We start from the raw sequence: 21,924 nt of genomic DNA on the forward strand, positions 1-21,924 counted from the left end.
AATGGGACCTAAGGAAATTCTGTTAAGTCTTTAAATTTGCTTGAACAAGCAAATTTCAGAATGTGAAGGACAAACAGAAAAGAAGGGAAACAGAATTTTCCTGAAAATTAGAATAACTTTAAAAAAACACACTATTAACTCAGAGGGACCAGAACCCCCATGGAACTGGCCAGCAGGGTCCCCCAGCGATCTGGGAGTCTCAGAGGGCCGCCCAGCGGCGCGGGACCGCAGGAGGGGCGCTGCACACGTGCATCTACACTAAAAACAGGCCAGGCGATATTCTTTAAATGACAGAAACATATGACCATTTAAACAGCTGGTATAAACACTAGTAAATGTGATTCCAAAAAAATCAAAGCATCCAACTATATAATGCATTTGTTTGTAGATACAGGCAGATAAGTAATTCCCATAAATCTTAACATTGCTCAGTGTTATGAATACCCATGATCTTATTTAAAATTCTATCTTGATGAAAATGGATTTTAAAGTTAACTACTACAGAAATTTCTATTGATTTCATTTTACTAGCTCTATGTGCACCCTGTATCCAAGTTATCTAATTCTGGAATTTTTTCACAAAATTTTCTTACTAAGATTAACTGTCTTTGTGACTATCACTTAAACAAAGGATTCACTATCTATACTTCATGTCCTCTGGAAAAAGAAAAAGCCCATTTAAAAGTCCTCATCAGCACTTTCTCGAAGCCCACCCTTTTTAAGCAGTGCGCTGAATGCAACATCAAACTGAAGCCACCCCGAGATGAGACCAGGGTGCAGGTGTATGACAAAGAGGCTGGTGTGACTCAAACATCAACAGGATCCCAAGGGCACACTGAAAACATCCCGTTCCCTAGCAAAGTTCCTGCCCCCAACACCTCAGCTGCAGGACCCATGAAGGTTCTGGAGAAATTTCCACCTGGGCTGGCACAGCCAGAGACGGGGCAACAAGGCCATGTGGGCTCACCCCCGAGCTAACTGCCCACACAAGCTCAGTGTGCACCCCACAACCCAAAGGAAGCACCACACAACAACTAAGGCCACCAACTTTGTCAACTGACCCCAAAAGGAAATTACTTCTTCTCCCCCCAGTTAAAGGGTGCCCTGTTTCCGAAATGAAAAAATATGATACATCTCTGATACCTCCCAGGAGGACAGGCAGATGCACAGACACTTAGAGCTGCTGATGACCAGTGGGTACAGCACAGAAGGAGGGCCACGAAGGGGCCATGGCAATGACACAGTCACCCAGTAGTCACCCTCATTATGAAATGCTAAGGGCTTGTACCCTAACTACTTCTACTTTAACATGGCACTTCCCCCTCAGCCCAAGCTATCATGTGACCCAGAGACACAGGGAGGACTGGTCTTGGCCCTTCCTGCCCCCTGTCACACCCTCCCGTCCAACCCACTCACGGACACAGACTAGTAGAAGGGTACATACTACTTGGACCTGCCCGTCCTCTCCAATCTGGTGGATCTGGACCTGCTGAGCATTGGCCAGGGCGTAGTGGAGGGCCTGCGGCTGGGGCTGTGGTATCTCCGTGGCGGGAGGCGTTGTGCTCATCATGTTCTCTGCGGGGAAAGACGGACTCAGCAACAGCGCGGCAGACGAACCACACACGCACCCACCCAGGCCGCCTTCTCTTCTCTGATCCCCTACCCCAAACTCCCAGAGAAGAGGAAACGAAGCTCTTCATCCTGAAACCCCAGCCAACATGTCCCAATGGAGGGTGCAGCGTTTTGTAGAGTTCATTAGTAATGGGCGTTAGATATCTGACCTGCAGATAGAAGGAAACCAAAGAACTGACTATCCACCGACAGACTATTCTCACCTACTTACTTAGATGAAGTTCCTCAGCATATATTGGCAAAATGAGAACATATGAAAAAGTGGATATTAAACTCTGTTTTAAACCAGCAGTAAGTAATATTTGTCCTTGGTTAATTAAAGTAACTACAGAAAAAAGCTCCACTCACTTATGAGATGTTTGTATTGATGATATGTATTAATTTTAATTGTAATATCTCAATCAGAGAAATATCCTCAAACACTTAGAACACTCAGAAATCATTTTTAATTTTTACATGTTTTTGTTGCAGAAAATTATGATGGATCAGTAAAAACTCTTAAACATAAATACATTACATTAGGAGGAAATTCTGTGAGATAACTAATATGAATAAAAGAAAATATATAAAATGTCTGATTACTGAAGAAAAACCTTTCATGTCTTTTTTCTAGTAATTTAACAATGGGCATCAAATTGATGATGGTATATAGATGCCACTGCATATATATTTTTAAAAAGTTATATAGCAACATGCCAGAAATGAATTCTTTTAAAATTATTTCAAAGCATAATTAAAAATTTTAGGTGTCAATATTATAAAATGTCAACTTAAAAATACCCAAGGATAAATACCCACTTTTTCAAACTTCTTTAAGAGGTTAGTGACCAAAACATGTAAAATCCCCTCTGCCAGTTAATAAGAACTATATAACTACATAGATTCCCAAATAATTCCTGCTCCAATGTTAATAAAAGTCGAGTGATTTTGCTGGTTTTCAAAAATGTAACTAAAAAGAATGATAGTCTCCAGGGTTCTAAAAACACTGCAGAAGATATGATTTGTGTATGATGCCTCCCAAACCTAAGATTCAAATTATTGAATTTACCATTTAATCAATAGCTCCATTTAATTATACAACATGAAGACCAATTTAAACTCATGTTTTGCAACTCATACCGATATCAAAGTCCAATACAAAAATTCACTGGTGATTTGTTCTGGATCAAGAACAGACTAAGATCCAGCCCTGGCTGGTGTAGCTCAGTGGATTGAGCACAGGCCTGCGAACCAGAGGATCGCGGTTCGATTCCCAGTCAGGGCACATGCTTGGGTTGCAGGCCAGTTCCTGACAGGGGACACACAATGTATTGTGTGTCCCCGGCAGAGGCAACCATACATTGATATTTCTCTCCCTCTCTCCTTCCCTTGCCCTCTAAAGATAAATAAATGAAATCTTAAAAAAAAAAAGAACAGACTAAGATCCATGGGACGTGACAAGAGACAAGCGTGTTCATGCTGACATGAGGCCAGGGGGCAGCGCTGAGGAGGCCCTGGGCCACAGTGCCCACTGGAAGAGACTGAAACAGAAAAGACAGGCCATCCAACGGGCCTCCTGCCCTTTCCAGCCCGGCTCCTCTCTGCTCCCAGAGGAAAACCAGCTGCACACACAGATTTGCAGTCAGAGGACTGTTAAGAGCAGGTTCTTTGCAACTCTAAAATAATGGGCACTAAATAGACGCCTACCTAAGGTCTTCAACTCACCAGTGAGACTGTGGGGGAAAAAAACAGCTGAATTGTATTTCAGATGATAAAATGTAGCCATCTTAAACTCATATACAAATTTATAGTGTTGCTAGATAAAACACAAATGTTTTAATAAATTGATTTTTTAAAAGTTCCTCGAAAATAGTGATTTTATGGTCTGTGTTCAAACTGGAAGTACTAACCTTGGCTCAGAATCTCACTTATAAGCATTTATTTGGAAGTTCTTTTTATGTCAGCTGATAATTCAAAAGTAATCAAGACACCCCAGCTGAAAACACTACCAATAACAAACCCTGATTTAATTACACATTACTGAACTACTTCCGTCACCAGAGTAACCTGAAGTACCAGATTTGCGTTGTTAGGCTCAGAGTATGAGGAAAGAACAATGATAAAAATTCGAGAAGGCCCTTTAACTAGCCACCTATTTTGTTTTACCTAATTTTAGCCAAGTATGCAGTATATTAAAATAGAGAACAACTAAATCAACAGAAACATACAAAGCAATGTGCTCTTTTTAAAAAGTTTAATTAAAAAAGAAATATGTTCTGTGTTTCTCTCAAAACTAATTTGATTCCAGTGCTCACGAGGAGGCAGCCTTCAGACCAGGATGCCTCTGGCCTCACACAAACGGAGCAGAAAGGAGGCACCTACAAGGGTTTATTAGTAGAAGCATGAGACTAAATGCAATAGCTCAGAAACTCATTCTCCATCCTCTCCAGCCAGAGAAATACCTCAAGGCCAAAGGAATATAATTATGCTCATCTCTCTCATGTGGTTTTTTAAAAGCTGCACGTTGAATGCTACCCTTACCCTTACCCAACTGTGGCTGTGCTCACTCCTACTCCAAACACCTGGCACAGAGCAACATGGTAATAACTGAACAGAGAGAAGAAGTACAGGAACTGCTCGTACAGTCCGCAATGTGGCCCTCACTGAGCCCATGCTTCTGCCTCCCCACCAGGCGACTTCGGTGTCTGGTGGCCCTGGTCTACGTGCCCTCTTCTACTGCCTCCAGGAAGGAGCCTTAAGCGGATCTGGCTGCGGCTCCCCATCTGTCACATAAGCAGCATTTGCTAAGTAACTTAAACTGCACGTGTGTGCACAGAGTTAAGGCTCAAGTCACTGGGTTCCGAGTGGCAGCTGTAGGTTTTGCAGGCTAGGAGCCTCATTCAGGACTCTCCCCCAAGTCCCGCAGCTCGAACCGCTCCGGGCTGCCCCTGCAGTGTACCTGACGTGCTGTACGAAGATGAGGACGGTGTTCTCCGGGAGAAGCTCTTGACAGCCAGGCTCTGGCCTCGCTGTTTCCGCCGCCAGGCTGTCCGGCATTTGGAGTCGATGCTCTGTTTGATTCGGTACCAGTCAGATTCTGTGATTCCGAATTTATAGAAGAGGTGACCTGGAAGAACACATCCCAAATAAAACACCATGAGATGAAGGCCTCCCTTTGGGTCCTGGCTGTTTGGGAACAACTTGAACACAAAAATGTGATTGGGGCTGAGAGCCTCCCTCTCAGGCATGCCAGTTATGTTAACTTTTAAATAATTCTGGCACCACCCACACCAGAGAGAAATAAGGCAACAAAGCCAGGTGCTGAGGGCTTACATGAGCTTTCCAGATGCTCCACAGCCTAACTCTTCTCTCTATTCTAACTCCCTGGATGTTGAAAATGAAAATCAAGGTGCCTGACAATTTTATCAAAAATACTTCTCCAGACTTCAGCTCAAAATTCCTACTGCTCATCCCTGTCTTTCTGGCTGTCTTCCCCCCCGCCCCCCTTCTTTCAAGTCTTGGCTCAAATAGGACCTCCACAATCCCACCCTTAAGCAGCCCATTTGACCCTAAGGTCCCTTCCACCTCCACACCTGTCCTGTGTCTCTAACATTTTAAAGGATTTATATATGTATTGTGTTTACTGTTTCCCTTGCAGACAGAAGGATCTTTATTTTGTTCACTCATGTATGCCAAGAACCCAGAATATCCAGGCCCATAGGAGATGCTTCAACATTTGTTGATTAACTGGAAACTACAAGACATTCTTACACTACTACCTAAATCTGAGCCTGGCTTATGTAACTCCCCAGGTGTCTCCATCTGCCTCCCCGATCAGGGTAGACACTCTCTAAGAGTAGAGGTGGCTTTTTACTCCTCAAATACATAGGCATTACCTCTACTGAACTGCTGGCCAGAGAGGGCACACGGAGTCTTGCAGTCCTCCAGGAGTTCACCCGGCACTCAACAGAGTGTGTTCCTGGTATCCACATGTGCTAACATTTTATGTTACAGACAGCCCTCAAGATGTGACTGAATGGCATCCAGAGACCCCCGTATCAATAACAAGGGACCTGGTGATATGGGAGGCCACTGAAGAATGAGTGACAAATGGAGACCCTCACCGCCAGCCCTGCCCAGCTCGCACCAGTCACTTCACCTCTTCACACTGAATCAACAGAAAGTAATGGTCATCAACGTGGGGACCACAAGAAATGCTTCAGCAGAGTGACCGCCTCTCTAGCTGGCCCGTGAAACTTCACTGATTAATGGAAAAACAAATGGATGAAATTCAAAAACTGAATAATAAAAAGATTAAGCTGAAAAATGTTCTGTTTTGACTACTAAGAGCTTTAAGTTTGGACCATCTACTGAGAATTAACTTGATGCCCAACTCCTAAAACCAGTTTCTATGAAGACCAAAATACTACAATGAATCAAAACAAAGGAACCGTTTGTCCTCCTCAGTACTATATTAAGTATCAAAGGTTCCTTTGTCTTGCAAAGACATTTCTTGCTTATGCTTAGGACATCTTTGACTCTACATATAATGAAAACCAAAATTCCTGTAATCTAAATAAAATAAAAAAGAAATTGGGTTAAGGAGGGGTTTTATAGGATCAGAAAGAACAAAAACCTAAGATAGTTTTAGCACCACTTTGTAATCCTGGTGCATAAAAGAAAATATATAAATGAAGTGGCAACTCTTTGCTTTCCAGGTCATCTCTAAAATAATCATAGAATCATCACTCAATACCCACTAAGTGACTGCTACATGCTAGGTATGGCTGTAGGTGCAGGGGTGGCCTCTCAAAGTCCTCGGCTAGTGACCAACTTCAGTGACAAGAAAACGCAACGACTTGCTATAATTGCAGAAGAAGCTGAGTGTGAAATGCAGTTGTGCAGTTGCAGGAGAACTCAGCTCCTGACTGTAATTACAGATGGATACAACTATCAGAACCGCAGCTATGTCGTCACAGCAGAACCCAACTTCTGCCTGTAGCTGCAGAGGAGCCCAACTACAACTGTGGTCTCCAACACAAGAAAAGAAACAGCAACCAAAACATCTTATTAAGTGCATGCTTCCGTAAAGAGAAACATTCTACAAACCATTTTCCTGTTCTCCTCATACCTTCACACTCAAGGAAAAAATGTTCTGAATGCCTCAGGGGATTAATGAAATTATACCCAATTTTAAAAACCTGTTAGTAACAGAAACGGATATACTGGTGTACACAATGTTAACACATAAATTCAACTTTGTAAAAACTTTGTAAAAACTTGTCAGTTCAAAACCTAGCTTACACCCTTTGGAGAAAAAATATACATTCATGTAGTTATACATTATCCATTTCTAAATTCTCCTAAGACATCCTATTAGATAATTCCTTCCAAAAGCCACTCAACTGGATGGCAAATGCCACCCTGATGGCTGCCAAGGAAAACTAATGAATCGGCAACACAAATGCTCCCTGCTGAGAGCCCTGAGGGGAAGACGGGATGGGGGGAGGCTCCCAGGGGGGCACACTGGGGCCAGCTCTGCCCTGCGCAGCCCTGTGGCATTGGCGGGGCAGCTCCAGGAAGGAGCTCAAAGAGCAGAGGGTGTAGTCTCCCAACCACACCTGCTGCTGGGCAGACGCCGCCGTTTTGACTTTTCCTAAAGTGGTCTTTAGCTGAATTTAACTGGTATTTTATACTTGCGAAGCATTTTACCTCTTAAATTATTTGATGCTCGTAAGAAAAACTCATGAAATACGAATGTCACTGCCCTCGCTTCAGTTACACGTCAAATTATCAGTTAGGAGTGAGGCCCGGCTCTAAAATACAGGTCTCCCGGCATCCACCCAAGTGGAAAAGAAATGGTCACAGCCTAAACCCCAGGAAGTGCCTCACTCGGCCCTCAACAGCACCCAGAGACCCACTGGGGGAGCTCAGGAGACCGGAAGACAACGACATCAACCTCACACCACAGGCTCTGCTCCCATGACTCCCCTCAGCTGGGCTGGCATCCTGGTTGCCCTGCGTAAGAGACGGCGCAACTCTAAGGCCAATACTGGTTCACTGCCCCAGGGCACGGGGTCCCTGGGGAGCTGCAGAACCATGCCATCTGAAGGGTGAGCCACTGAGCCCCCTCAGCATCTCTGTGGGATAGCCATTCAGTGGGCAAGCCCCTGGGCCAGCAACAGAAAGATGGCCCCTGTGAGCCAGCCTGTCTGCCTTCCTAGCAAGCTGTCTGGCCACCTCCTAAAGATGAACTACCTTCTCCCTTTCCGTAACACCCACGGCCGACACTGGTAGTTCAATCACAAAACCAGACTCCCAGCTCTCAAATAATGAGGCTCACAGAGGAGCTGAGGCACCCTGTGGGAAAAGGGACAGAGGAAATAAAATGAACAGAGCATCCTCGAATCCTTGGTGGGTGGCATGGGGCTTACCAGTTGCAAAGGAATGAAAAACACTATCACTGCTAATGTAATCTCAAGTTCAAGGGGAGATGACAATGGAGACCCAGCGAGGTCGGCCATGTGAAAACAGAGACACGGGGAGAAGACCTTTTGAGGATTACTGAAAATGTTCGTGTCACCCAGAGTCTGCAGAAACAGCAGACTGAGGAGGGCGTGACAAGGCATCCAACGCCCACATCTGTCACTATTTAAGCTCACTGCTCAGTAGTTTCCATGCATCTATTTATTTGTTCCAGTTTTTGAGTAACAATCAACAATGCAAAGTAAACTGAGCCAAAAGGAAAAAAGGTCAACGAATACTTTCAACCTTTCAAAAGTCCACCTAAAGGTTAGTGCTGGCTCTAACCAGTTTGTGATGGCCCCCAAACGAGGGAGAGCTCAGGAGGCAGCCAAGTGCCCCATGTGCTGGGCAGCAGGATGAGCTTGCTCAGACCACGCAGCACCGTGCCACTCGGACTCCCTGGGCACAGCATGCTCCCTCGTCCCCATCCCCACATGCTTCTGCTCTGAGTGCCCCTGCCCAGCTTCCCTGCTACCACCACGGAATGTTCTCCATGCTTCTGCCTAATAACCAATGTGTTGTTCCAAGGCACCTCTCCAAATCAGAGATACCCCATGCTGGTAGCCCTATGGGAACAGTAGCCCACTACCAAAAGGGCATCACACCTGCACAACCCAGAGCCTGACCCAGGCCACTCTCAGAGCATCTGCACAAACACCACTCTGTTGGGCCCTTTGCCTCCAACCACTGTGGTGTGGTCCACCTCCCTGTGACACACTCGGGGCTGCAGCCATTCACACGTATCTGACTGCGCACCATACAGTTGAGAACTGCTTCTTGTTTATCTTTGCACCCCCAGAGTACCTACCTCGCACTGTGAGTTACACTGTCACACAGTATCCTGTCACCATGGAAACCCATGTGGTGCACGCACATTTGTGCCAGGCCCACAGATCTGAGTGGTGCCCTTTGTACTAGGCATCGTGCTGTAAAGCATGGGCTGGCAGACTGTCCACATACCCCTGCCTGTTTCGGAAAGTCATGTTTACATGCCTATTTGTTTACATTTGGTCTGTGGCTGCTTTCAGGGCTGAGTGGTTACAACACTGATCCTACGCCGCAGCCTAACATACACATCAACTGCATGTCCCTTAAGAAAAGTGGCGACTCCTGCAACTCTCTGCTCATCTGAGAACTGCTTCATCCCCACCCGAGGGACTGAAGTCAGTGGGTTTCACATGCAGTTTGTCAGAAGCTCCTCGAAATAATTTTCAGAGTCTGAAAGGCCCACACTCCCAGTGTGTTTCCTCTGAGCTGGGTACAGGCAACATTCACTAAAGGAAACGCTCTCTCCAGAATCCCCTCTCCTTGCTCTGGGACAAGTCCTGACACCGGTGTCCCCCCAACACAATAGTGGAGGTCCTGGCTCGTTCCCAAAATCCTGCCTCGCAGGGCCCACCCTGCAGCCAGGTCCTTCCTTAGCAGGGTGAACAGAGGATAGGAAGCCCACACTTACACCGGATGCCATAGATGGTGAGGGGGTCGAGTTGCTTCTTGCCGTGCTTCCCCTGGCCCGAGAGGTTGGAAACAGCCTGCACCTCTCGGTGGAAGAGGTAGTCCAGCAGCGTCAGTGCCATCTTCTCGGCTGTGCGGCAGTTGGTGCTGATGTGCAACATGTCGGAGGGGATAATGGCGCAGCGCACCCGCATCTCGGGGTTGTTCTCGTCTCCCAGCCACGTGCCATTGGGGTAGTCCTCTGAAAGAGAGAAGGAGGTCTCAGACAAGCTCACACACTCCAAAGGGCCCAGAGCTCGGCTCAAATATACACAGGAAAGACCTGTGGGGGCTGGTCAGCAAATCACTCCCCCAACTTCCCAAATGTTGGCCAGGAGGACTGGGGCAATTCCTGCAGCTACGAAACAGTGGTGTGGGATCCTAACATCTGACCAAGAATAGAAACAAGGACATTGTTCCCAAAGAACCGGCCTGGGTTTCTGTTGATGCATCTCAGGAAGATTAATGTAACACGCTGTAACGTGTAAATGCTGTTCTGCCCTGGAGACTGGCTTCCACGAAGCCAGGCCCACCTGATTAACTCACGTAAAGGCAAACAGAAGGCAGAGTGCTGTGTGTAGCCAGCATGCCTGCCACCTACGTGACGGCCTGCCCAGCCAGCGCTCTCACAGTGATGAGAACAGGTAGCTGGGGAGGCCCCAGAGTACCAGATGACGATGCTGCCTGGACCCCACACATGGGCCCATGCGTTTGGAAGAGGTGACGTCAGACAAACCCCGGATTCTCTTTATAACACCAGCAGGGTAAAGAACTTTAAAAAAAGAATTGTGTTTGTTTTCAGCTTCGCCCTGCATCCAGAGGGCAGCACATTAGAGTGTGTCAGAGCGCCCAGAAGGGGACGAGCGAGAGAAGCCACTCGGGTTCAGACTGTGAATCTGGGCCCCCAGCATGGGACAGCCACATGGAGTGTCCCATCTCTGGGATGAGAGTCAAGACACAATCTTGTGTCTAGAGGACTTTCTGACTCAAATCCCCACTAGGGAGTGCTCTGAGAAGAGGCCACCTGGACGCTGGCCACATCCTAAACGAGATAAACTACTGACAAGAGATGAGTAAGCTCTTGCACTGACTTGAGGAGCTGGGCGGCAGCCAGCTCAGCATGAGTAAAGGGCCTGGGGACACTATGCTTCCCACACTCTCCTCTCCTCACTTGGAGTCCTCCCCCTGTCCTACTGTGTAACCTTCCCCCCCGCCCACCGTGACCTCCCAGCAGTGAATCTGGAAATATATAGGTAAGAAGCATCTTCCGACCTCCTGCTCAGAGCACTGTGACCCCTCTCCTCTCCTCAAGACCAAATATCCTTTCCTGCTACTCGTTCCTTCTTTAACCCTGTGGAGACACACCATTTATGACTTTAAGATCTCAACAGGTCCTAATAACAGACTAAACACACCCAAGCCTTGCGCCCGCACGCCCCAGCCTTTGGCTATCTCAGTGGCCATCTAAAATGCAAACACCCAGAGCTCAACATTCATGAGTGGGAAGGACCCCATTTCCTGCACCTTCAGCAAAGCCACAGTGATAATCACGGGTCAGGCATAATGCTGACGTGGAGGGAGAAGAGGGAGGGCAGTGAGGTGGCGAGCTCTCCCTCCCACCCAAGAGGAAAAGCACTTCACTTATGATCACAACCCAAAAGAACTATCGATTCTCCCTGGACACTCAGCAGCTTTCAAGCAATCTATTCTGACTCTAACAGCAAAGCAAGTTAAGGTGCAAAAGACAGTCACTATGCAAGTATGTCACTGTGGGAGGGGAGGAACATTAACAGGCAGAGTTAGAACCTCCTTCTGGCTGGCTGGGATCTCAGACGCCAGCTTTCTGCCAAGTATCTACTAAACCTGTGGGCTGTCAAGTCATGTCACAGCCACAATTATCACTAGTTCAAAATTTCTCGTGAACTTCATTCCGAAACGCTCTGAGATTTACATTCCAGCCTCAATGCACAGAAGAGGTCCCCAGAAAGGGTGGCCAGCCTGCCTTGCTTTGCGAAAAGCCTGGAGCAGAGCAAAAGACCAAGTGGCTAGCTGTCTGTAACTCCTACATACTGCCGCCTTCACAGGCGCCCCCCGCCCCATCCCCACTGCTGAATCATGAGATTTCTAGGGATAGCAGGCAAGGCTAGGTGCCCAGGCAAGGTGTCCCCACGGCCCACGGGGTGCACCGACGGGTGAAGGATTGCTGCGGGTGGCTGAGGCTAGGCTCCTGGCTTTGGCTAAGGGCAGCAAACAAATCACAGGTCTGAGGTTTGGAACCCAGAGTAAGAGATGAGTAAGCAACCTCATTTCTCAGAAACTCTGAGGGTTGGGGGTGAAGAGGTGGTGCCATGAGCATATGCTCAGATATACGCTCTTTTCTGAAGGTCAGTCGGCTACTGTTACATTTAGCCTTTCTACGGGAAAACAAAATAAACACATGATCTAAATATGATGAGATCAGACTTTCAGAGGGGCTATCATGAGGTCACAGCTGGGATGACAGAAGGGCTCTAATGTCTTGGGCACTTATTAATTTATCTACAAATACTTTACTGGGCAACTCTATACCTGCCACTGAGTCTAATTACACCAAACAGAAGATCTACCCTCCATTTGCAGCAATCAAGACACAAAGCAAGTAGAGAAAGTGGGGCTGGGGAGAGAAAGGGTATAGGGAAGGAGCAGGAGGGGGCGGGGGAGAAGAGGAAGAGAGGGGGGAAGAGAGGAGAGAAGGGAGGAAGGGAGGAGGGCTGCTCCAGAGAAAAGGAAACAGGACAGTCCCCTGGAACCAGCAAACTGTATTTTAGTTCAGAACTTGGTTATACACAGTCAAAGGACTCAGTGGGAACTGAATATTCATGCCAGAGCCCTTGAGATGGGACACAAAGATGCGCCTCTGACACAGTGACCCAAAGGAACAGCAGAAGGACTCTGAGGACGGGAGGGGGAGGGGCTGGAAGGAGGGGCTGAAATCTGTGTCTATTCTTCTCCCCACCGGTTAAAGGCTTCCAGAAACAAACTCTGCCCCCTTGAGCCAAACTCACCAAAACACAGCACACCACTCCAATTCAGTCAGGCCTGGGAGGCTGAACCCCTTGATGACATTTAGTCCCTCCTGACAGAGGGCTTTGAGGAGTGGAGGCTCTGCTTGGTGAGGAGCTTGCTAGAACGCGGGATTCCTGAGATCCTCTTGGTGGTTGGCTGCCTCGCCAGCTAAAATGACGATGGGCCAGGCTTCCCTACACCTGGTTCAGAATCACCTCTACACTGCTCTGGGTCAAGTTTAAGTGAACACACTGAACTTCATGGATATATCTCATGGACATTTATACCCTGAGTCAGCAAGTGGAGCTGCCCATACTGAGCTGATGAGCGGAGGGGAGGGGGTACAATGAACAGAAAGGTGGCAGCTGCAAGGCAAGAGGCCCCACCCACAGAGATGCAGAGCTGACCACTCAGACGGAGACCAGAACCAGCCTCAGTAACAGGAGGACTACAAGCGCCACCCACAAACAGGTTCCAGAGGAGGAAGCATTTTACACTGGCCTGGGCTGGGAAGGGCTATGCGCTCTGGGAATGAAATGGAGCCAGTGTGGCCAGAGCAAGAGGAACTGGGCAAAGGGGCGAGTAGAGAGAACTGAACAGGGAGTAGCACAATCTGTGCTGACAACAAACAGATGGTAGGTAGATGGGGCAACAGAGAGCACAACTGGCCACTTCTGGGGCTACTTAGCAGTCCAGAAAGGACCCAGGGCATATGGGCATTAAATCACAGGACAGAATCTATGGCATGCAAACCTTCCCACACTCAGGTACTGATGCTAAGGGATACCATGCATGTTTGGACTTAAATATTTAAACAAGAGGACCCCATGTGAGCCTACAGGGAAAGGCAGCAGCATCCTGAACCCCTAGGGGTCCTGGACAGTGCTACCATGCCTCCCTGACTGCCACTGACACTACACATGGACCAGGGCTCAGATGGTGAGCTGGGGCTCTCAGCTTAACTACCAACACTGCCAAAGACTGAAGTGGCCTTTCTCAGGAATAACAAGCAAAGTGAACTCTGCTTAGCAAGTCCTCCATGTTTACAGAACATACTCAAAGCAATGTAAACACCAGGCAAGAGCTAAGTGTTGTCTTCCAAACAGTAAGTCAACATCTTTGTCCAAGTGATACTGAGACTGTGTGAGTGGAAGGAATGCAGGCAGGGGAGCCCTTCAGCCAAGAAGAGATGACTACTCAAGGTCTCTGTAACCTCTCTGTGAACCTCACTTCTTACTCCAGCCCTGAGAATTAGCTTCCTTTTGGGCCGCCCTCCTCACCCCATCCTCTTCTTCCACCAAAGCTGTGCCCCTGCACCATGAGGCCTCCCACTGGTACCACGGCGGGGAGGCCCTGCCCAGCCTCTCAAATCACAGGCTTGCTGGGGAGCAGGGGCCTCTGATGCGCACACCTGTGCTAGAAGCACTGCACCTTGTCTAAACCCTGCACTTTGCCCTTGTGCTAAAGCAGTGACATGCAGGAGAAAGAGCCATCCTTCCTGCAAATGTCACCCACCGAAGAGCCACACGGTTCCAGGAACAATGAAGAAAATATGCCCGCAGGCCAGCACTGTGACTGCCCATTTATACGGACACAGGAAGCACATGTGTGTGTGAAGGCAGATATTTTCAAACTGCTTCAAGAGGAAGAATGAAAAAAAATGACTTTATCTATGCAACTGAATTCTTTTGAAGGCAAAACATGACATTAAATTAACAAAAACAATTTATAAATGAAAGCGAAAACTGATCATCAGTAAGACTGATTAATCAGAAATACCTGAGGGCCCACAGACCAGTTTCTGCTAACAGTGTTATAAAAGGTAGTACCAAAGCGAAAAGAACAGCACTGCCCTCTTAGCTGAGGAGGCGACTGTCCAACAGGGAGCACGAGAAACATGAACTGGAGAGAGAGGCTTGGGTGAGCTCGGTGGGCCCTCCAGGGCCATTTCCACGCTGGGCCCATGATAAGAGGTCAGCTTCGCTGTCCCACGGCAACCCCACTCCCTGCTGACTTCTTGCCTATAGACAAAAGCTGGTAGGACGAAAGTACACAGACTTCTGGAAATGTAACTGGAGTATTCTGGAGGATAAACAATGTCATTGTAAACTCCTACAGTAGTTATTATTTCAGGGAATATTGTTCCTTCCCCCGCAAAAAGTAAATTAGTCTAAAAATTAACTTATCAGTCCAGAAAATAAAATTTCTCTGGTAATGCAGGAAATTATTTAGAAACTTTTTGTCAATCAAACATCTCAAGATTTTATATGGCATTTTATAACCTATTTATAACCTACTCATTCCTAACTTCACTTAAATGCCCTATGAATCATGGGTGCATGGTCATCTCTAAAGCAAAAAGTCTGAACTAGGCAGTCGAGAAACACAGGCTCCGGCAACTCTGACAACATAGAGCTGAAAACCACTGCCATGGGAAGGGACAGGAGACCCAGCTCAGAGGGAGCAGAGGACAGGGATCCACCGTCACCACCCGTGGGGCCCCAGGGAGACAGGTAGCACCTCCAAGCTCTCTGGCAAGAGGAGAGGCTCAGTGGGGCCACTGGGTGCACACTTCTCACCCGAGTCATGCTGGGTGCACCTGCTGACTCAGCTCTGCGCCCTGGAAATTCTCAGCCCTAATTCACTTCCAGTTCGGAGCTGGGTCCTGTCCGGACCCCCACTTCTTCCCAGTGACAATGAATCATGTCTTTTAAATGGAAAACAAGACAGAGTAGCTGCCCACATAAATATTTGAGAAATTTGAGAAATTTGCCTTTTGACAATTCAGAAAGGGTATATTTATTTTACTAAAATTACTTGGTCCAGTTTTGGCATGTGAAACAATAGAAAGATTCTAGTAGCTTTATTAGAAAACTACCAGTTGAATTATAAGAAAAATAAACTTGCTTTCTATTCCAATCATTTAAATCTTCAATGAAATTAACTGGCACTCCTGAAAACCCTTCAACAGTAACTTGAATATTCTTACCATAAAAATACACATACTTGTTTTGAGGTTCCATTTTAGTGCCAGGAAAATGAAATGAACAGGAGAAAGCACTGAGATGAAAAGGACGACCACATTCCCGTGGTCAAGTTCAAAACCAAGAAACACAACCAGCCACTGTTATGCTTCCTTCCCCACCTGTCGACATACATACACACATACATACCTTCCCCTGAGATCGTGACACACATTCCTGCCAACAATGCCAGTCAGCCTTGGCTCCCACTCTGTTTTCCCCAAGACCTAGACTTGAAAACAAATCTCTCTTCCAGGGATAAGAGTGTGTCGTGTGCGGCAAGAAACCAGACAATCGTTACTTAGCACCTACTATGCACCAGGTCTTCACGTGTATTACTGCAACTCAAGGGCTCTCTGCTAAGCCAACTGGACAACTAAGCTGACTTTAAGTGATGTATCCTCACTCCTCCAAAGCAAACGGCAAAACCCATGTCTGCGGACAGCGGCACTACGCACATCTTGTGGGCGAATGACCTCGTAAAGTGCAAGGCTAGGTAGTCTAAATGTCACCTCGCACCAATCTAGCCTAACCCACCACCTCACCTCTTTCCAAAGATGATGTGGTTTTGCCCGTGGTGTTCCGACTGCTGGCCGCACGAAACGTTTCAAGAGTCATGGTGCCCCCAGGTGTCAGCAGCTCTCATGGGGAAAGAGTGAGGGGTCTAGTGCCCACTTGCCACAAACATGCTGCTTGGACACACCTGCAGATCCCGACTATGCTGCCTCTGCTCCCATATGCCTCTTCAGTTCTTTATAGCTGTGAGGTGACTACTGGCCTGTTTCAGTCTCTGCCCAAAGGATAACAACCAAACCAAAAGAAGGCAATACTTTATGACTCCATACATGTTTCAGGATTGTTTGAAGACACGAAACATGGTGTCGGTTCCACAGTACAATGAACCTCATGTCAATCTAGTTCCCCAAGGTCGGCCTCCAGCATCTCTAAGCAAGTCTTCAGAGAATAGATTCATCATGGTCGTGAGCTGGTATCAAGTTGTATTCTTCATCTATACCCAAAACTAATTTTCATCCGGCTTTTGTAAAAGACTGCCCAAACTGTTTATGAGTTTCAAAAGCAACATATGCATAAAATAACAGGTCCAAATATGGATGGTGATAGAAAACAAATCCACACAGAATTCAGTGAACAGGATACCTCAGGCCAGTGTCCGGAAACTTTTCAGGCTGCATTACTGTGCACATATATCATGGCTCAAAGTGTTTCAAGAGCCAGGACATGGATTCACTGTAACTAAAAATAATTTCTTCCACCCAAGGTAGAAAGTAAGAATCCTATGTGTAATACATGAAACATTTTATTGTTGTACTACTTATAATTATCTGTCCCATAAACAATCATGTGTTGGGGGTATTTCAGGGTCCCAGTGGGCTATTTTTATTTATGTAAAAATAAAGCTGCATTTTTCACATGTCAACTCTGGCCATCTGCTAGCTAAACAGCCATGATGTCATAGACAGATGCTTCAAAAAGATGGTCCCAACCGTGTATCAGTGCAACGCTTGGGGTGGGGAAGAGGCTGGGATGATTAAAAGAGAACGGAAAGGCATGGCATGTCCTGAACCACGTGCACAGCTAGCTACATGCGGAGAGGACAACTGGGAAGACCAGGTGGCCTTCCAATAAGTCATCCTTTCTATGAAATCAGGATTTTATAATTGCATGAAACAAAATTTTAGAATTTTAGAAATCTGTAAGAATTGGCATTCCCCAAACTACAAATTACAGAGATTTCAATTTAGAAATGGTACATTCTATCATTTTCTTGTAAAATGCTTTTTGAACTTGGTTTTGAACTTTGGTATGGGCTATTTTTGTTTTCTTTTGTTTTTTGAATGGGGCATTTTAGATCAACAATTCTATTACAGAGATTTTACCAGTAATGCTCAAGTACTTGTTACAGTGAAAAACTCTTCAGCCACCCCTGAAGCAGTCCGCGCCCCCCATGAGCTGCGTTCTCTGTAACTTGGCACCCCGACAGCTAACGACCACCTGAATGGAATTAAAGGAAAGCCTAAAGTACAGCCCCAGCACGTGTTCTGACCCTACATTTCAGGTCCTGCCCCGCCTCCCTCTGCCTACCCTCTGCATTTCTGTAGGTGCTACTGGGATGTGGTTTCAATTATTCACACAACCCTTCTGCTCTTACATTTCTTCACCATCCACTATCTAACCAGAATCAGAATCTGGGGTGGGGGATTGCTCACATCATGGGAGCGATTACGACAGTTCTGTTCTTCGATTTCTGTAACAGATTTCAGAGTCTCTACCACATCCATGAGGTGAAGGGGTGGAGAGAGCCGGGGCCTGACTCACTCCAAGACATCCCTGGGAGAGGAGAAGGTGTCGCTGATCGGCAGCTGGGATTAGGAGTTAAGGGACAGGACGTGTCATATACATGATGACATGCTGTCCGAAATGACACAGATCAGTGTGGTTTTTTTGACATCTCCAACGTTCAGGTCCTTCACGTTTACAAAGGAGTCAGTGGTTAGCAGACTGAGAAGCCTGCTCTAGGAGAGTCTTGTCTGTGCACTCGGAGTCCAGTGCACCAGACAGCTACACACACGACACCAAAACTAAAGCCATGCTGTGCAGTGTGAGTGGTGGGCAGAATACTAAGGTGGCCCCATGACCGCTGGACATGACTGTCACGGGACAGAAAGGATCCCATAGATACCATTAAAGCCACTGATCAGTCACTCTTAGGGTGGAGGAGCCCCCAGGTAGGCCTGACCTAATCATGTAAGGCCTGTACAAGCAGAGCTTTTTCTGATGGTGGCAGGGGGGATGGGGACTTGACACGAGAGAAGACCATTGTAAAATAAGGGGGCAATGGGGCAAGAACCTGAGCACAGTCTTTGCCCAACAGCCATTAAGAAAAGAGGAACATTGGTCCTGTAACTAGAAGAGCCCAATCCTGCCAACACCCTAAATAGCCTTGAAAGCAGATCTTCCCCAGCACCCCCAGGTACCAGTCCAGCACGGCTGACACCTTGACTCAGGCCTTGTGAGCCTGTGAGCAAAGACTTCTGCCCTCCAGAGCTGTGAGATAACGAACAGTGCTGTTAGACCCGCTACTTGCTTGTAATGTGTCATGCAGCACAGAGAACACAAACTTAAAAAGGAACAATCAGAAAAGGCTACAAGGGAGGCCTCTGTGCCGTTGCCCCACTGTACCTGGGGCTCTAAAGCTGCAGGACCACGCTGTCCATCTTGCCCCCGAGGGACGCAGGGCTGGTCAGTCACAGAAGCTACTTTAGGAAATGTGCTGGGTCAAACATTAATACATGGAATACAAGGTATTTATGAGCTATTTCCAAAATAGTATTAAATCTATATTCAAGCCAGTCTCTGGACTGCCCTTTCCCAGACTTAAGTTCACCAACAAGTTTCTAAAACCCTAGTGCCCCAGCCTAGGGTTTTTGAGCTGCTCCCAAAACAGAGTGTTCACATGCTTCTCCTCTGACCCTCACTCCAAGGTGCTTAGCTCACACTTCAAATGTTTCAATGTAATATCACCTCCACCATGTCCCTCTCCTACACCAGGCAATCTCTGGAGAAAACATCATTAACTGTGGGGTGAAAGGATGAGCCAGAAAAGAAGGGCTACGGCTTTTAAGTGACGGATAAGGTGCCAGAGGTGAGGACCAGAGGAGCCTGTGGTCTGGGGAGGGACAGCGCCAGGAAGGAGCCAAATGAGGCTTTTCCTCCTAGCACTGGATCACATGGCACTGAAAATCTGGCAGCAATTTCTGAGCCCTTTTAAATTAAGGCATTTACATTCTGACTGTGAACTTCATTCACATGTGACACCTTCAGTGTCAGAAACACCCTACCCCATGACACCTTTTTGGTTTCACACACAGTAACTTTGTACCTGTGGCCCAAACACACATGCTTATTAGGAATGCTGTGCCATCTTTAAGCTTTACACAGGTTGATAATTTGGGGGTTTTTAACTGGCAATTCAAGAAGGTTGAGTCACATAGAGGATCATGATACAGGGAAATGGAAAAAACAAACAGCTCTTAGTAGTGGAGTCAATTCTTTTCCTGCTGCTATCAGTGTATTTTCAGAGAAACAGCATGACCACACACCACTGACCAAGGCCAAGGCCACCTACTCAGGCAAGGACGGCCAGGAGGTCAAACCTCGACAGCAGAGTGGGGCCAGGCAGGCATCTTTCCCCGTGAACCTCTGCCTGCTTAGCACAGATGTTGTCATGAGCTCAACCATGAAAAAGCAAGTGTTGAAGGAGTGGTCACCCTGGGCACAGACAAGATGTCCCTAACCACTGTCACATGCTGTCCATTCTGAAATTCAGCATGAGACACACTGAAACGCCACCAACCTCCCAGACACGGCTCTAGGCTGCCCCACCCGCCCTTTTCTCCAATCTAGGAGAAGAGCAGCGTTCACTACGTGGTTGGGCTCAAACATCCACTGCCACCCTCACACGAGTTCCTCTTCATTAACTCGATTTCGTTTTGCTCACTAACCTATCTAGCATCCTATGCCTCTTAGTAGCCAATGTATGATCGCTATCAAAATGTGTTTTAATGTTATCACACACAAAAATTCTGTAAAAATAAGTTTATTTAAAACAAATTATGGAAATAAATTCTCAAGAAATGTTTTTGGTGGCCCTGGCTGGTGTAACTCAGTGGATTGAGCACAGGCCTGCGAACCAGAGGATCGCGGTTCGATTCCCAGTCAGGGCACATGCCTGGGTTGTAGTCCAGTTCCCTGCAGGCCAACTCCCAGCAGGGGGTGCACAAAAGGCAACCATACATTGATGTTTCTCCCCCTCTCTCCTTCCCCTCTAAAGATAAATAAATAAATAAAATCTTTTTAAAAAAAATGTTTTTGGCTAAACTTCCCTCCTTATGTATATAAGGCTGATGTTTTACGAATCCAACAATTTGTATTAACCTTACTTCACAGCCCCTGACACCATGAATATCCCGGGGAACATGACCTGGCCTCCCACTACTGTGACTGACCACCTCTCGCAAATGAACCACTTCTCCCAAACTGCATTTTCCACCCTCACTGAGCGCAGCACAGCTATTCACCATATAAGCGAGCTTCCTGACTGGGCTTTGGAACATTCATGAGGCCAATCTCTGATATTAATTCAATTACACTTGATGTACAACCTTCCCACTAAAATTAAGTACCCAACGTTTTATGCACAGGATTAGTCAAATTTTCTGAAAATTATCACATGCATAAATAACAAAAATTTAAATTCTTCATTAAGAATCTAACTGAACCCCTTTATTAATCAACAGATTCTATTCTGGTCCATGCCTGCTCATTTGTTTCTCTAATTCATTAGCCTGCTTACTCTTTGAAGGAGTACACCCAACATGCTTTCTGTACTTCATACAAAAAGAAGTACATGAAGACCAACACCTCCAAGGATAGACAGAGTAAAAACTAGGGAATAAGTTCACTCTTTACTGCTCTCAAAAGTTAGCACATTTTTCTTGTTCTACTGGAGTTTATGCCATGGCAGATGGAACTGCCTCAGCAAAATACTAGGATAAAATGATATAGTACCTTTGCAGTATAATAAAGTAACTCCAAATCTGACATAAAATAGCATGTCAATTCATGCAAACCATTTAGAATTCTTCAGAAGTAACCATTTTGACACCTGTGGTTCTCTAAAAACTTCAGGCACTTAAATATTTTTATAAGAAGATAAGAACAATCTGTCTTGTTACAGCTCTGGGCTCTAATCAGGAACTAAAGACAAGCCTATGGCCCTTTAGCACTTTGCATATAAATGTTCCTTTAATATAAACTAGCTGACTTGACATTCTCTCCAGTTGAGCAAGTTGTTCTAGTCTCGGGGAGGGCACAGCAGGAGACAGCTAATCCGATCTTCAGTGCATTCATAAATCTCCCAGAAATATTTAACAGATGATGCCTCTGTAGGTCAGCAGTAAATCTGATACAAGAGACATTAATGGATTAGCTCTTTCTCCAACATCACACACACAGCAGTGACTTAAAGACAACTCCATCCATCTGCCACTGTCATCTTCCCCAAACCACTGTGCCAACTAAAACGGCTCAACCCAAGCTCTCTTCACATTGAAACAGCTGGGGGAACCCCCCCAAGGGTGATGTCAGTGAAACATATTTATCACAAAATGTTTCTCCTAATGGAATGGTAAAACAGAATGGTCTT

At 46.5% G+C, this 21,924-nt stretch overlaps 1 protein-coding gene across 10 annotated transcripts in view; it reads right to left on the reverse strand.

Annotated features, from left to right (window-relative positions):
- Nucleotides 1-21,924, reverse strand: part of BANP (BTG3 associated nuclear protein) — a 144,869-nt gene that overhangs the window by 54,863 nt on the left and 68,082 nt on the right. For all 10 annotated transcript variants that reach the window (XM_037040210.1, XM_037040209.1, XM_037040208.1 and 7 more), the window contains 3 exons: nucleotides 9,593-9,832; nucleotides 4,571-4,738; nucleotides 1,445-1,575 (listed from right to left, as the gene is read on the reverse strand). In XM_037040210.1, coding sequence (XP_036896105.1) covers nucleotides 1,445-1,575; nucleotides 4,571-4,738; nucleotides 9,593-9,832 — 539 coding nt within the window. The remainder of the gene's footprint in view (nucleotides 1-1,444; nucleotides 1,576-4,570; nucleotides 4,739-9,592; nucleotides 9,833-21,924) is intronic.

The sequence above is a fragment of the Sturnira hondurensis genome, unplaced genomic scaffold, assembly GCF_014824575.4.
Source record: "Sturnira hondurensis isolate 20B ecotype Veracruz unplaced genomic scaffold, ASM1482457v3 Scaffold0002597, whole genome shotgun sequence".
Taxonomy (NCBI): Eukaryota; Metazoa; Chordata; class Mammalia; order Chiroptera; family Phyllostomidae; genus Sturnira; species Sturnira hondurensis.